This window comes from Morone saxatilis, unplaced genomic scaffold (assembly GCF_004916995.1).
Source record: "Morone saxatilis isolate NCDOM2014 unplaced genomic scaffold, NCSU_SB_2.0 Contig4, whole genome shotgun sequence".
Lineage (NCBI taxonomy): Eukaryota > Metazoa > Chordata > Actinopteri > Moronidae > Morone > Morone saxatilis.
The window spans coordinates 2,803,053-2,817,953 of NW_023339984.1; the positions used below are offsets into that span (position 1 = coordinate 2,803,053).

Below are 14,901 nucleotides of genomic sequence, written 5' to 3' on the forward strand. Positions count from 1 at the left end.
AGAGGGAGGAAGGGAGGAGGGGAGTGACAACCCCAGATTATCTAGATCACTTTATTTTCAGGTAAACCTGAATGTGTGTGCACCTGAAATATCACCCATCATTCCTTTTTGTATGAGAATACTGTAGGTGTGCACAACAACAGTAAATAGTAGGTCAAAGTATTTACAATAGCTTGGGTGATCATTTTACTGTTTGCCTTCATTTTCCCGTCAATCAGTTTGAATAACTTGGTGGTTTTGTTTACAACCTGCTTCTTATGTGAATGCTTGACCAGGTTTGCCTTTAGTCAGTATTGAATAGCTTTGTGCTTTAATAGACGTGTAACATGCATGTACTGCTGCTTGGTTTATTAAAAGACAGTGTGTGCACCCGAGGGAAGAGCAGCAGGTAGATGAAAAAGGTTAGCCAGAGCTTTGCGCCCTGAGAATGGATGGATACTGCAGAGAGAGGGAGGAAGGGAGGAGGGGAGGGAGAGGAAGAAGAGAGTGTGGGGGGAGGAGAGAAGGGAGCAATGTGGCATCTGTTCAACAGCAATGCAGGTGCTACCAGCAAGGTGAAACAAAAGAGAGGATGAGTGTGACGCTGTGCTGAGAGCTGTGTGTGGATGTGACGTGAGAAAACGTGCGGCACCAACAGTGAAGTGAGTGGTGTAAAAGTATTACTAGTATGGGAGGGTGAGAAACAACGTCAGCTGATAAGCTTTGTTAGAGAAAGTTGTAAGCACATCAATAACAATGGACTGTACATTCCTCTGCCTCTCAATAACTAGTCCTACAGGTGAATCAGCACTTCCTCCCAGAGCTCTGTTAACCATTTCTACTGCAACACGCCTTCGATTTGTCACCCTTCAGCATCAAAAGATGTTTGTAACAGGATATTGCGAGACAGGTTTCAAACCCGTACACTGATGTACAGATAAGTCCACAGATTCCAGAAACAAGTGTACAACTGATCATATAACAGAACTCAATGCATCCCTGTGACAGAGCTCCCGGCTCCTTATTGTTTCTGAATTAAGTTACATTTTTATGAATAGCTACCTGGCAACACTAACCAGAAACTTTGGTTATCTAAATGGATTATACATTTCTGAAAAACCCTCCTTACCCCTCACCTCTAGGGTGGAACTTCCCTCTTTCTGTGTGTGATGGTAGTAGCTTTTAGCTGCTGGAATAGCAACTGTATCCCATGATACCCTGCCATCAGGCCAATCTGCTTTGTCACAAGTTCTCCAATTTCCTGGTAGTGGTGTAAGAGCTCTGTGGGTGCCTGGCTGCACTGGCTGGCTGGCTGGTTGTCATGCTGGCTGCTAATGGCCTTTATGGTCTAAACTATAGACACTAGGAAGCATCACTCTGAAGGGGACATTAATTGTTGTTATGCTCAAGTACTACTTGGGTAAATGCAAGTTCCCGTATGCAAAAAGGAGCCAAGAGGGCTTGAAAGTACACCACTGTTACAAAGTTCTTCCCATGTTGCCTTGGATTGGTATCTATGTATCACATCCTCACGAAAACACCACCAGCTTCCTCAATAATGTAAGCTGCGAGATGAAAGGCCACAGCAGGGTGCTTAGGCCTTGTTTCACTGTGTGCCAAACTCGCAGCTTTTGACTGGGAAGCCCTTGAGGCAGTCCCAAAGTGTTTTCCAAAGCTCATCAAGCACAGAACAAAGTGTGAATGAGTCAGATGGCTTCTGTGTGGTCGGCAGTGGGTAAGTGCGTTTGTCACGCAGCTACTGCAGGGAAGGTTCACTCATCAGAACCCTTAATCAAATTCATCACGATTTTTTTAAACAAATAATTATACATAAAAAAAGTTAGTTAAATATCTCAAATAAAGTCAAAGCAAGTGAACTTCAAGGGTGCACCAATTTTACAAGTCCCATTGGAATCTGAATTAAATCGTTCATGAGGCAAGCTTTCTACTAATTCTGTGACAGTCAACACATTAACTGCATGCACACACACAAATAATTCTGCTACAACACAAGAGCCCGAGCGCTACTAAATACTCACATCCTTCCCAAGACACTTAAAACATCCTTACATGTGGTCACTGAATCTCTACATTTGCATGGGGTGTGGGTTTCTCACAGTGAGATACAGGATCACTGCTTTTGATTAATGACCAGTTTTCATGTTTCTCTCAGGACAGTGTAATGGGGTCATCAGGTCATCTGAAATCTTTAGTCAGATTACTCTACACTGGTCTAATTTCTTTCAGTGTTAAAAGAGAGTTTTAGGAATTAAAACAAAGCACTTTGTTTCTATACACCAAAAATGAAAAAGCTTGTGGTGGTGGAAAGTTTAATTTAGGAACAATCAACAACCACAGTGTCCATTTATTTTTCATCACACACACCAACCAAATCCATATCCATTTAATGAAGGCCGTGCAAATGCTTAAGTCACAGTTATCATATCTGGTTATTCATAGTAAAAGAAAACTGCAAATGACACCTATTTAAGATCTGATACAATATTGTTGAGATAATTCAATATATTTGAATGAATTTCAGACAGTGATTTGATTTGTATGTAGTATTTTTTGGCACACAGCAGCTGAAACAGCAACAGTTGAATTACAGTTTCCACAGGGGAGCTGAAGGAGTACAAGTCTGTTAGTGAGGCTGCAATAATCTGGCAGCTTTGTTGAGACAACATGAAGAAAATGTACAATATCCAGACAAACAGATGGAACCACGAGCGCTGGCAACAAATGCTCACATGTAATCCACTGCTTTTTTTTTTTTTTTTTACTGGAAAGCGGAAACAAACAGAATCCCACTGATTCAATCTGTCCAAAGAGCTCTGCATCAGAGATAACAGCAGGAGGAAATCCCTTGACAGGCTTCAAAACGTCAAAATGGAAAAGAGACGTTGCTGTCCTGCTGCTGCACGTGCTTTTGTTGAAGGCTATTGGCTGAGCTACATGCAATTATGATGGATCATCTTCTGGGTGGACATTAGTCTGTCAACACAAGCAGGAAATCTAATGTTTTCATCTCTCTAGAAACAGACATCCTGACTATCATCACCACGAAGCACAGCGCTACCACAAGCTGAAAGAGGCTATTATGTGAAACCCGAGCCATCCTCTTCCTCTGCTGCCTCTCTTATACGCTCTGACTACCAATGCCCTCTGATTCTGCCAGACAAGGAGAGAGACGGTGGGTCACCGAGCTCACCCACTTGTCCTCGCAAGTGCAAATGCTCACTCACCATGAACGCTGCAGTTCCTCACAGATGGACAATCCTCCGGTGGGGGTTCGTTTTCCAAAACCCTAGCCTAGCGTCATTGCTGCTCCCGAGGGCTCACTCCTGGCAACAGGGCACCCAGGAGCGAGAAGACGAGGAGGAGGTGAAAGAGGAGGGCAGAGGGACAGTCAAGCGGCCGACAGAGGGACACACCCCGCATTGGAAGCGATGCAGCAGCAGCATGATACCCCTCTATCACCCCCCATCTCTCTCTCTCTCTCTCTCTGTGAGCAGTGACGGTACACTGATCGGCTCTGCATCAGGTCTATTGCTGCTGCTGGTGTGTGTGTGTGTGTGTCTGTGTGTCAGCAAATCAGCACCGCCGTGTGTTATTAGTCACCATCGCTGCACTGAAAGGAGCTCTGCGCTCCGCTGTGCCCTGGCAGTCGTTCTAATCAACCCCAGAGTAATGGATCAGGTTTCAGCCACTCAGCCTTCTGCTCTCTTAATCCAGTCGAGACTCAACAAGAAGCTGCAGCTCAAGTGCCGATGCGAGTTATACATTGTGTGCTCTGGGAGAACTGTCACCCTTGTTCCTCACTATACATAGATGCAGTGGCTGCCTGACAACGTAGCAGTCAGACCTGTAGATGTACAGCTTTAACCAGAAGCCAATATTACCCGTTTATGAGCTGTAAAAGTTTATTAATTTTATTTTTTAATATTCCATACTCTACCAAGATGTGACCTAGGGTTGTACCGACCATTTGTTTTACATTCTACGCTTCTATTGAGGGTTTCCAATGACGCTTTGAATGTCTGCCTGCTCGAATAAAGAGATTCAATCTGATTAAATTAGTTTGACTTTTTGTTAAGTACAAGCAGGACAAGTTGGATTTGTCTGTTGCTGTTTAACAGATTCAAAGTTGGAGTTTTAGAGAGAGAGGGTGCAGCGGTGGTCAAGTGAACTAGAGAGTGAATTGAGAGAAGGAGCACAGGTAGTGAGAACAAAGCAGGGAATCAGAGAAATAAAAAGGTATTTTCTGTTTGGATTTTTTAAATGATTTTTGCATTCATGTGACAAATTATATGTTTGTTTGTTTTTGGCTAACCTAGTAAATAAAATACTTGACAAACAGTTTGACAGTGTCTTAGTAGATTTCCCAGAATTTGTATACTGGTATTGTAATATATAACTACACATATTGTGAAATAAGATTTTATCCATATAGCCCACTGATAATCAATAGTGTTGACAACCAGAGACAAGTAAACAAAGTAAAAGTCTGAATGTGAATGCAGTTGCTATAGCTGCGGATAAGAAACTGAAACCAAAGACGCTTTCACGGAGACCTGAGAGAATTTGTTTTGTTTTTTTGTTTTCCCTTTCTAATATCACCCATCTGTCAGTTTGTTTTTGATGACATTTGGTTCACTTCTTGTAGAATTATATGTTAAAAAGGACACTCTCATTCAGACTTTTATTCTACAACATCAAATGGCCTTATTTTTTCATAATATTCTTCCAGAATTGTAGTAGACTGTTAGCGTCCCATGATTGGCTGCTTCATAAATGTTCAATAAAACACTTTATGGCATTAAAATTGTTTACTATCAGCACAAAACATTAGCTACCAAAAGCTTCAGCCTAATTTATGCAAAACTGTCTCTACTGGCTTTCGAAACCCCTCATTATTTAAGCCTAGAAGGGTTTTAAATGACTTAACATTAAAATGAAAACTCCTGCTGGGAATATTATCCACTTTTAATTCAACCTCACTCCCACATCCCAGTAACTCAGATGTGTCTGGGCTGCCACACAATGTGATTTAGAGGCTCCGCATGTTACAGAACAATTACTTCCTTCAGTAGGCTACAACTCACTAAGACCAGACATTGTGCTGAGGCCTCCAGATATATTGGAGCACCAAGTCCCCAGACTCACAGCAACACAAAGTGGTGTAAATTACAATATAAAACTTGATTCACAGTGCTGCTCTCAAAGGGGAAAAATTGCTGGTGGAAATCGCACAGTGCGTCTCGTAGCAGCTGAACAATAACCTAGGCAAATAAAGCATTCCACACACGCACACGCACAGAGAAAGAGGGTTTACTGACCCCGCCTTAGAACAGCAGCTTCCATGGCAAGACAAAAGCTTGAAAGCCTAGCCTTGTTAACTGATTCCTGAGGGCCAATATAAGGTTACAACCACAGATGAGATGGACTTAAGATATTCAGCACATGTGGGTGTGTACATGAGTGTGTGCGAGACAGCATTTCAATCCTAGGGGTCCAATTTCTAACCAACGCAGCAAGATAATCAACATTTTTAACGTCAATGTGTGTAATGTTAAAGGGCTGTTATGTAAACTGTAGTAGGAACTGCACATTAACAGGTCTTTCAACCAGGCTTCAACATCACAAAGCGCACAGAGGAGAGTGCTACTTCCCTGATATCAGGCACAGGGTAAATGGCAGAACAATAGCAGGTTTCAGCTGGCTCTAATTACAAGCTGCCATCTTGTTCTTTGGTTTATTTCACCAGTAGAGAGCCGTCATGCTCTTTAACTAGGCCTGTCTGCTTTCTGAATGGCAGGGGGAAATTATAAGCTGGCTATCTAACAAAGCGCTCTCAGAGACCTTGACATTTAGAATTTCAGATTGCCGAGCAACACAAACACTGCAGCACATAGTCGTGGCATGTTTCTGCCACACAGAGCTTACAGTCTGACACAAAATAGTCAAATTCTTGTCAAGGGCATGTTTTAAAAGAAGGGAATCAGTGGCTGATCATTTATTTGGGCAGTTTTGTCTCAAGTAATTATGTGTCTTTCATAGGGCTACAACAGAAGTGTCAATAGTCGAAACACAGCTACATTACACTTTTATTGAAAGTAGGAAGCTAACAAGTACAAGCTACTCAGAAACAGGTAGATACACTGAAGCTATTTCACACCAAAAAACATCTCATGTTAAATGCACTCGTGACTTTTGTGGTGTTATTTTTTTATGACTTCCAAGATTTTTGTTTTTTCAAGAGAAATCAAATGTAGCAATATAGCATTTGGTAGCGCTTACACTGCTACTTANNGGGGGGGGGGGGGGGGGGAGCTAACTCCTGGAAACGTAGCTCAAGAAGTTAGCTGCATCATTTTGAAAATAGCTACATGAAAAAAGCAACATGATTTTAAACATATTTACGCCACTGAACACTACTGGGAAATGTGCACTAGCATCACTCCAAGTAGATTTGCTACTTGCTACAAGCAGCACCTCTACCCTTATCTGACTGGTTACTGTCAAAGTGCTACAGCTTTGATAGATTATAAGAACTGTTGTGTGCATATTGTCATTTTCCACATGCTATGAAAAACCATGATTGCGTACTATACACTCCCCGTGTATAATAAGGCTTCTGTTGTCGGGTGAACGTTGTCCATTATGTTTCTGAGAACTGTTGGAAAGACATTGACTGGTTGTTTGCTTTTCAGCATGTGGAATTCTAAAAATAGCTTCAGAACATAAATGTCACTGATGTTGGTGCTCGGGGCATTGCGCTGCTGGTATTCATGAACACAACTGAGATTGTACTCAGTTACACTGCGCTCTCATCATTTCTTATGTTATCTGTCCTGAGCTGGAGTCATAATGTTAGTATACTTATTGGTCTTTATGGTACACCGATAAGCTCTGCTAAAAGCCATTACTGGTTGCTCACCCATTTGACATTTGAACAACAGCTGTTATAACAGAGTTCAAATGTCAACTACACTTGAAATCAGTACAATTAAAATAATCAATCTAAAATAATAATAATAAAGAAGTGAAAACAAGCCTAAAACTTTGCAGATAAAATAATCAATGTGTTTACAAAAGTAGATTCAGGCCATTATCTTAAAGCGGTACATTTAAGTTGAAGCCTACACTACAGAGCTAATGTTGCTGTTCATCACACTGTCACTCATTTCTCATCGTAGTACAGGTCATGCGGCAACATAAACCACAGCTGACAGGCTATGTCAAGGCCGGATAAACCAAATGCATGAGATACACGCGGAGCGCTTGTTTTCAAGGGCGGCTGGGCTACAATTTGGGAATGGTAAACGTGAATCAAATAAGAACAGACTATTAAAAATGTAATAAAGCAACATCCTGATACACCTATAGTTGTATTTAATATTACTCACTATAAATCAACTATTATTGTTTTGAGGTACTTGCTTAGACTTTTTTTACAGACTTCATACGCAGTCAGCGGGGATCAGCTGCTTAGAGCAAACAACTCCACTGTTGATCAAAGTCAGGAAGGCGACGGTGTCTGTGACAGCCTCAAACTAAATACATAGAAAAACAAACAAAGGGCCTGTGAAACAAACAAACCTATTGTTGGTTCACGTGGCTAATATCTAATATAGGATAAAACACAAAACGCCACTGAGTGGAGCGTCAGATGTTTCTGTGTACACAACAAGACAGAGTTTGCCTCAGGATGATTTTAACGTTGTCAGTGGATATATTACTGTTGTTGGGAGAAATTCTGAACACTGGAGTCAAACCACATTTGAATTACATCAAATAACGGACAATCCGCAATCTGGAGAAATCTGAGACAATGATAGGAAATCTCTTAAGATGTCCGATTATTCCACGCTTTTAGAAGACAAAAAAGGGGAAAAAATGCTTTGAAAATGGTGGCAAGTGTGGACGAGAACAGCGCAGCGTTACTGCGTGTTCAGACAGAATGCAAAGTTAATTTAGAAGCGGTGTGATTGCATACAAAGTCAATGTAAAGTTGAAAATGTCTTGACTTGAGTAAAAAGTTTGCACGGACCGTAGAGCTTTATGCATCTGCCTCGCAAATGTACAGAGACGACAGGAAAAAGGAGAGAGACTGCAGGGGAATAACAGGAAGGATTGGAGTATCTGGTTTCTTGGAGTCAGAGACTGAGCTGAACACAAGCACACAGGCACTATGCCCCAGACACGGGTAATGCATTCACTTCTTGCTAGCTTACAGATAACATAACGTTGACTGAAAATGACATCGGAACAGTCTCTACTAATCAGTTAGAGCAGACTAACAACCTCTCCCAAACAGAAAACAGCTACCATAAACACAGACTGTATAATCTACTGAAATGTCTGATTATCTGAGTATGTACAAAAACTATGGGCATTGAGGGCAGGACAAAATCAGATTACCGACCACCTGTGGTTTCAGAGTAATCAGATCAATGAAGTGTGTGTAAACCTGTGATCTGACTGGTTTCTAACAGTACCCTGGTGTCTACTGTGTAAGTAAATATAGTCAGTAAGGTGAATGGTGCTCATTTATCATGTGATAATGATTCTACCTTTTGTATTCTCTTAGAGTCCTTCGTGGGGCCTTCCCGTGGCGGGACTTTCCCAAACAACTTCCACCCTGGATCCCTCTGCTCCACTGGCCGACTGTCCTTCACCCTCCTGGCAAACAGGCTCCTGAAAGACGAGTGGAGAGGGGGATTAGATTGGAATAAATTAGGTCATTATACCACAGAGTGAAAAGTGGAACACAAGCTATGATCTCGGCCTTCCCTGGGTCGACGCCGGGGCCCCCAGAGCTGCATTATGTTTCTGAGATAAGCTCACAAAAGGGATCTGTGGATTGAAGAGCAGAAGTGTAGGGGGCCACCCAGAGAGCCTTTACCATCCTGTGTGACATCATGTGAGCTGGCAGGCTGGTCACAGTCATGGGGCTCATGAAACTAGGTGTAGAACCCATTACACAGCAACAGCAGCATGCTACATGCAGCAATGATCGACCATTACGGCTGCTAAAAAGACTGCTTTCATTGAAAATCCTTCCACTTCATCTAACCACTAGACTGTCTGCTCGGACTCAAAAATCACCCGCATGCTTGAAATCAGCTGCTGTTTAAACACCACATGCAGAGCTGCTGGAAAGACGTCCTCCTTTCAGCTGGGTTCACTGTACCATTTAGCCAGCCATTCCTTTCTTTCATGCATTAGTGCGGTGCTGACACAGAGCTGTTAGCGGCGGCTTTAATTGAAAGCCTGAATAGAGGCTAGTTGTGAAAAGACATGAATAAACTGGTCAAATAAAACACCTCCTCTGACTAGGCCACGTGACATGACCGAGTAAAGAGCTGTGACATCAAAGAGGCCATATCCCGCCGGTCGTCTGGGCTGAATCTCATTGAGAGGCAACTCAATCAATAGGAAATGTTTGCTGTATCAGTTAACTTTTGTGTTTAATAGGTTGTGTTGCTAATTGGCCTTAGTGGACCCTGGAGAGATGGGAAGGAGATCTGACTACACGAGTTGTCTCCGTTTGATCAATTTGACCTTTTACCCGCAGCGTGTGCGACCTCTCTGGGTCACCTCCAGGGTACTGATGACAGGCAACACGCTGCCAAACACAGAACAGACACAGCTACAGGCTGGAGGGCATCTTTCACTCGCAGCTGAGCGTGTCTGCTGCAGCTTGTTTGTTTTGGAGACGGCTGTCATCATCAAGACATGTGGCCTTCTGCTGTGCTCATGAATAACTTGCTGAAACCAAATTATAACAGTGCAGATGTTGTTGGAGAACTGTACAAAGGATACATTTTGTTTCTTGCTATGAATTTGGAGTTAAAGTGACCAGATTCTGACAAAATTGGGAAAGAGAACAACCTCCTTAGTTTCCTTCGACAGTCAAAATTACACTTACTAGCTAAAGGAACTATGAATTCTGCATCATCTCTAAATAATAAAATGTGTATTTTTAGGGTAGCTGCACCAAATCACACATAGCGGTGGTGCTTCCCTGTCAATCATTGCTGTTTTCTGGCCTGTGCTCCATGATGCAGCCACCAATGCAGCACATTTAAATATGCTAATAGGCTTCACCTTGCAGTACACGCTGCCTCTGTTGTTGCATGTTCACTGATTAACACTGTATCTCAGCAGCAGTATGCTTCAGGGTTATTTATCAATGACTGGAGCATAGGGCTGCAACTTTTATTTATTCAACAATTATTTTCATTATCAATTAATCTCATGATTCTTTTCTAGATTAATGTATTAATCGTTTGGTCTATAAAAAGTCAGTAAATAGTAATAAATGGTCATCCCAGTTCCTCAAAGTCCATGGTTACTTCTTTAAATTGTCTTGTCAGTCCAAATCCCAAAGAAATTCAGTTTAATATGATAATTAATAGAGAAAAGCAGGAAATCTCAACATCTGAGAGGCTGAACATCTGCATAGTGATTAATCTATTATCAAACTAGTTCTATTGTTTGTTGCAGCTCTATTGGAGGACAACAATTCTTAAGTCCTGACAAATGCAGGACGTTACTGTTGTAAAGAGATGGCCAATAACACAATGGAAAGATGCTACTGGCCCTAAAAATTCTAAAAACTTAAAAACTAGTAATAGTAATGCCACTGTGCTGACTGTTGCAACCCAGTACAAACCAATGTGTGTACAGCTCCATAAAATGTGTGTTTTGGCAAAATGTTGATAAGGGTCCATGACCGGTCAGGATCAGGAGTATAAAATAATCCAGCTTTTTGTAAGTTAATGCAAGATAATGTCCAAGACACGCTGATTAAGCAATGGCTGACAAAATACAAATGCAATAGTCCATTAGAGTGTGACTGGTCAAAGTCAAACATCCTGACCAGCTGTGCACAGGCTGCCGTGATCACTTATGAAACTCACCACAGATACACATTAACCACATTTCTCTACCGTTTGTGAGGACATCAGTTTATCAGTGCAGTTTTTGCCTGGTTCCCCACGGCAACCTGTAAACAAAATGACAACAACCTGGTTTTTTTTCTGTCCCCTAACTAATCCATAAGAAACTAGTGACAAGTCACACATAACAGAGAGAAAATCTAGGTTTGAATTTCACAGAAAGGTACGAATGTTCACAGTCAGTGAGCCAGCACGCCACCTTTAACATTATTTACTTTCCAGTGGCAGCACTTCACTCTTGCCTCTCTCATAGTGGCACGTTCCGCATCAGTCCTGCATATTTTCCACTCTGCTTACTGATACTGCAGTGCACAAAGATAACACACGCAGTGGGAGGTATTTCCTCATTCTGTGGCTAACTCGAGGGTTTAATGAAGAAGTTGAATGGCAACACAGACATTAAAGGCCAGCACATTTAACTCTTCTTCTGACAGACTGAACACAGTGCAACACGCAGTAATGGTGTTCCATCAGTGACATTTAAGCTTATTCGGCTGTTTTCAGAACAGTACAGGGAAAACACTGAGCGGATCAAGCAACCGGCAGGTTCGGGAACAACGTTTCTTTGAAAGATAACTGTAAAATGCTGCTGTGTGAGGCGCATCACGTCTTCCAGCATTTCTCATGTGTAGAGCTGCTAAGGGAAGCTCTCATTTGATTGTGGAAATATCTGCTGTAATCAAAGTAACCAACTCCAACAGCAGCACATAAAAAAGGAAAGAAACATTCTCTTACATTCCACAAAGAAGCAAAGGCATGAGGAAAAGGATGGAAATCTGATCTAAAGAGAGGATGATGATAGAAAGAAGAGGTTGCCTTTATCAGGGCATTTATCTCCACTTATCGCAGTCTTCGTCAGCAATAAGACAAGTTTATGACCCATGCACTTGTTATCATGCGTTGTAATGAGACCAAAGTTTGATACTGAGGTCACATGATGACAAATGAGCAAATCCCATCCGCCAAAGAAGACTATGTGAGGCAGCTGAAAGTTCTGGCTTGAACATTATGTAAGACTTCACTACCATTAAAAGTACCATTTCCAAAGTCAATAATGAACGTTCAAGCTAAGCCAGAGAAGTATTCATTAGGTAACATAACAAATAGATTTATCTTTGAATTGCAATACAGGGGTTACCATTCAATATATTGTAATTTTTAAAAAAAAAGAAAAACTCATAGTATAGAGGACACATCACCATATGCATAAAATCTGCGTTCTCAGTCGCGCTCACATCCAACATCCTAGCCTTCAGTTTACGTTTACAGCACTGCTATCCAGCTGGTGGTGGTTTAAACACAAACATGGATAGAGTGTTTGAGAATCAATATCACTGTAACCAGGCTTTGAAATACAGGCAGTGATGAACTTGAGTAACCCTGTGAGCCACTATAAAACAATGCTGCATAGATTGAAGTGCAGAGTGCCACCTTTACAAAACAAGGCCTGACTAAGTCTCGACCTTCAACACATTTTTCCAGCACATCAGCAATCAGACGATCATGTTTTCAGCTTCCGTGTATGCCACCAAACAAATGTCCACAACGCAGGAACATGATTTGCATTCAGTCCGGGCCAAATGTGCCTCAACGTGACAGCTGAATGGCTGCGGCCATGGCCGAGTGCTCAAGTGGAACAGCTAGAAAATCCAAGAGGGCTGGCAGGGGTGTTGTTTATACGTTGAATTCAAGCACTGCACTGGTTTGTGGCCCAGTCTCCCAAGAATATTAGGATTTCACAACGCTTGTGTTCAGTCTTGTGTGTGAAAATAAGGTGATAAGGTGTTCCCAGTGGTTCATCAGCCAACAATGAAAGCACCTGGCACAGAAACACCAAACAAGCTAGTACAAGATCATCGTAAAAGACAGCAGTGAGCAGGGCGTAGAGCTGCTCCAAGATGTTTTTAGAACAGTCAAACAGAACACACTGAATCCAATAGGCTGTCAGCACAAAAGCCACATTATTCACCTTCTGGACAAATCTGTTGCTTGCTGGCACACAAAACACAGGCAGAAATTAACAACTGCAGGACATACATGTCAACCATAAAAGAAACCTTTTATGTCATCTGCTGGTTACCCTACCTGTCAATGTAGAGAAGAAGTGATGGAGTTGCCATTCTGCTCGGTCAGAACAAAACCTCCTCCCCCCCAAACAAAAACACAGAGGAACAGGCACCTGGAGGTCGAGCTTCCAAAGAAGAGCAAATAAGAACAAAAACTCCTGATGAAGTCAAAGCCCTCCTTCAGTCAAGATCTAGGCCCATGACTTTGTTAGTTTTAGTTACAGAGAGGGAAAAAAGTCACGCTCTGCCACCATGTTCAGCCAGAGTGAGCCTGTGGAGGAACGGGCGACGAGAGGCCTGCCTTAACAAATGGGAGGGGAGGAATGGGAGGAATGGCTGTGAGGAGAAGGAGTCTGAAGGGCACTGAGGGAATGAGTAACTTCTGCATGTGAGGGAGGAGGGAGAACACAGAGAGATAAGTGGAATGGTAAAGGGGAGGTGGTGTCAAGGGAGGTGCTGCCATGTAACATGTGATGCGCCACACTACATGCAATTGATTGATTTAATCTAAAATCCATTACTGTCAAATAAATAGTTAAATAATAGTAATAGTAAATAAACCAGGGACACCTTTTCTGACATTTTAGAACCAGGTTCAGTTTGTGAGGATGTTAAAATTGAGCAGAATGAATTGAAGTAGAGGGTATGCATCAGTGTCACTTTCTCACATGACCCACCACCACTGAACGGCCTGATGAATGCGTGACAGACAGGACAGTAATCTGTGAATGCATAAATGTTTCATACTGTAGCAGCAGCTTTTCACTACAAAATATTTAAAAAAAAAGATTGACATCGGACAATTCATTTCTAGCGTTAATCAGTGTAGTTACTATACTCTTTAAAAAAATGATTACATTACTAATCACTCAGCAGCAAGAGTATTTTGTTTCATTACTTGTTACTTTACTTTTGTTACTCAGTTCGAAGATGCCTTTAAACAAGTGCTCCACACCCACACGCCGCATTCTCTGTATTAACATGTGTAGAAATAGAAAAGGAGACAAGCAGGCCTTCAGATTGGAGGTATTTACCATCCATTAAGAGATAGCTTCACCTCAGTGAATGCTCACAGCTCCCCGGACGTCCCTCAGCTCACACACCCTCCACTTCTGAACAAAACTAGGTGGAGTCCTGAATGCAGGCATACGCATGGCTAACGCTAGCAAGCCGACCAAAAGCACACAACATGGGAATAGAACAAGTTTTGGGGGGGTCACAATGTTTAGTGGGTATCATTTTTTACCATGTTCATAATCTTAGTTTAGAGTATCATACCCACAATGTCAACATGCTGTGTTTTAGGAGGTATAATATGTACCATGTGTATAATCTTGGTTTGCTAATTAGCATTAAACAAAGTGCAGATCATAAATCAATTGTTGGACAAAGTCAAACTTTGACCTGCTGGTCGTGCTACGTTTTCATTTTTATAGTTTATTAGCCAGCTCTTTAATTCTATAATTACGGGCTTTAATTACAAGTTTTAAAGCACTCCGTAGGTCTTAGAACCTTGAAGAAAACCTTGAATCATGGCCAATCTTGTGCACACACACACACACACACACTCTCACTCTCACACACACACTCTCACACACACACTCACACACACACACACACACACACACCATAAAACAACACAGCAGGCATCAGGTTACAGCTGTGAAAAGAATGTTCTACCCGCAGCCCAGTCCAAGAATTAAAAAAGAAATAAAAGTTTGACTAGGTGCTGCTAAATCCTCTTTTCTATTCACTGAGGGAAAACTCTGCTCCTCAATATAAAGTGGAATGTGGCACAGCAGGAAAGGAAAGGTCGACTTGATGATTTTCTTAGTGGCAAAATATAATCAAGGTCAGTGAGAGTGAAACCAACTTCAAGGAACTTCAAA

The 14,901-nt window shown here is 41.9% G+C and overlaps 1 protein-coding gene and 1 long non-coding RNA gene across 4 annotated transcripts in view; one reads left to right on the forward strand and one right to left on the reverse strand.

Moving 5' to 3' along the window:
* LOC118338164 overlaps positions 1–4,341 on the forward strand; it is a 7,587-nt gene extending 3,246 nt beyond the window's left edge. The window contains exon 2 of the long non-coding RNA XR_004797224.1: positions 3,016–4,341. This is a non-coding gene — a long non-coding RNA (uncharacterized LOC118338164). The remainder of the gene's footprint in view (positions 1–3,015) is intronic.
* The window catches only part of tbc1d14 (TBC1 domain family, member 14), a 38,604-nt gene that overhangs the window by 18,197 nt on the left and 5,506 nt on the right, over positions 1–14,901 (reverse strand). Inside the window, exons 1-2 of one of the 3 annotated variants that reach the window (XM_035675405.1) lie at positions 13,032–13,374; positions 8,556–8,679 (exon numbers count right to left, since the gene is read on the reverse strand). In XM_035675405.1, the coding sequence (XP_035531298.1) occupies positions 8,556–8,679; positions 13,032–13,066 (159 nt within the window). In that variant the 5' untranslated portion in view covers positions 13,067–13,374. Of the gene's footprint in view, positions 1–3,224; positions 3,618–8,555; positions 8,680–13,031; positions 13,375–14,901 lie in introns of those variants that run through there. The other 2 variants (XM_035675404.1, XM_035675406.1) reach the window with 2 other exon arrangements.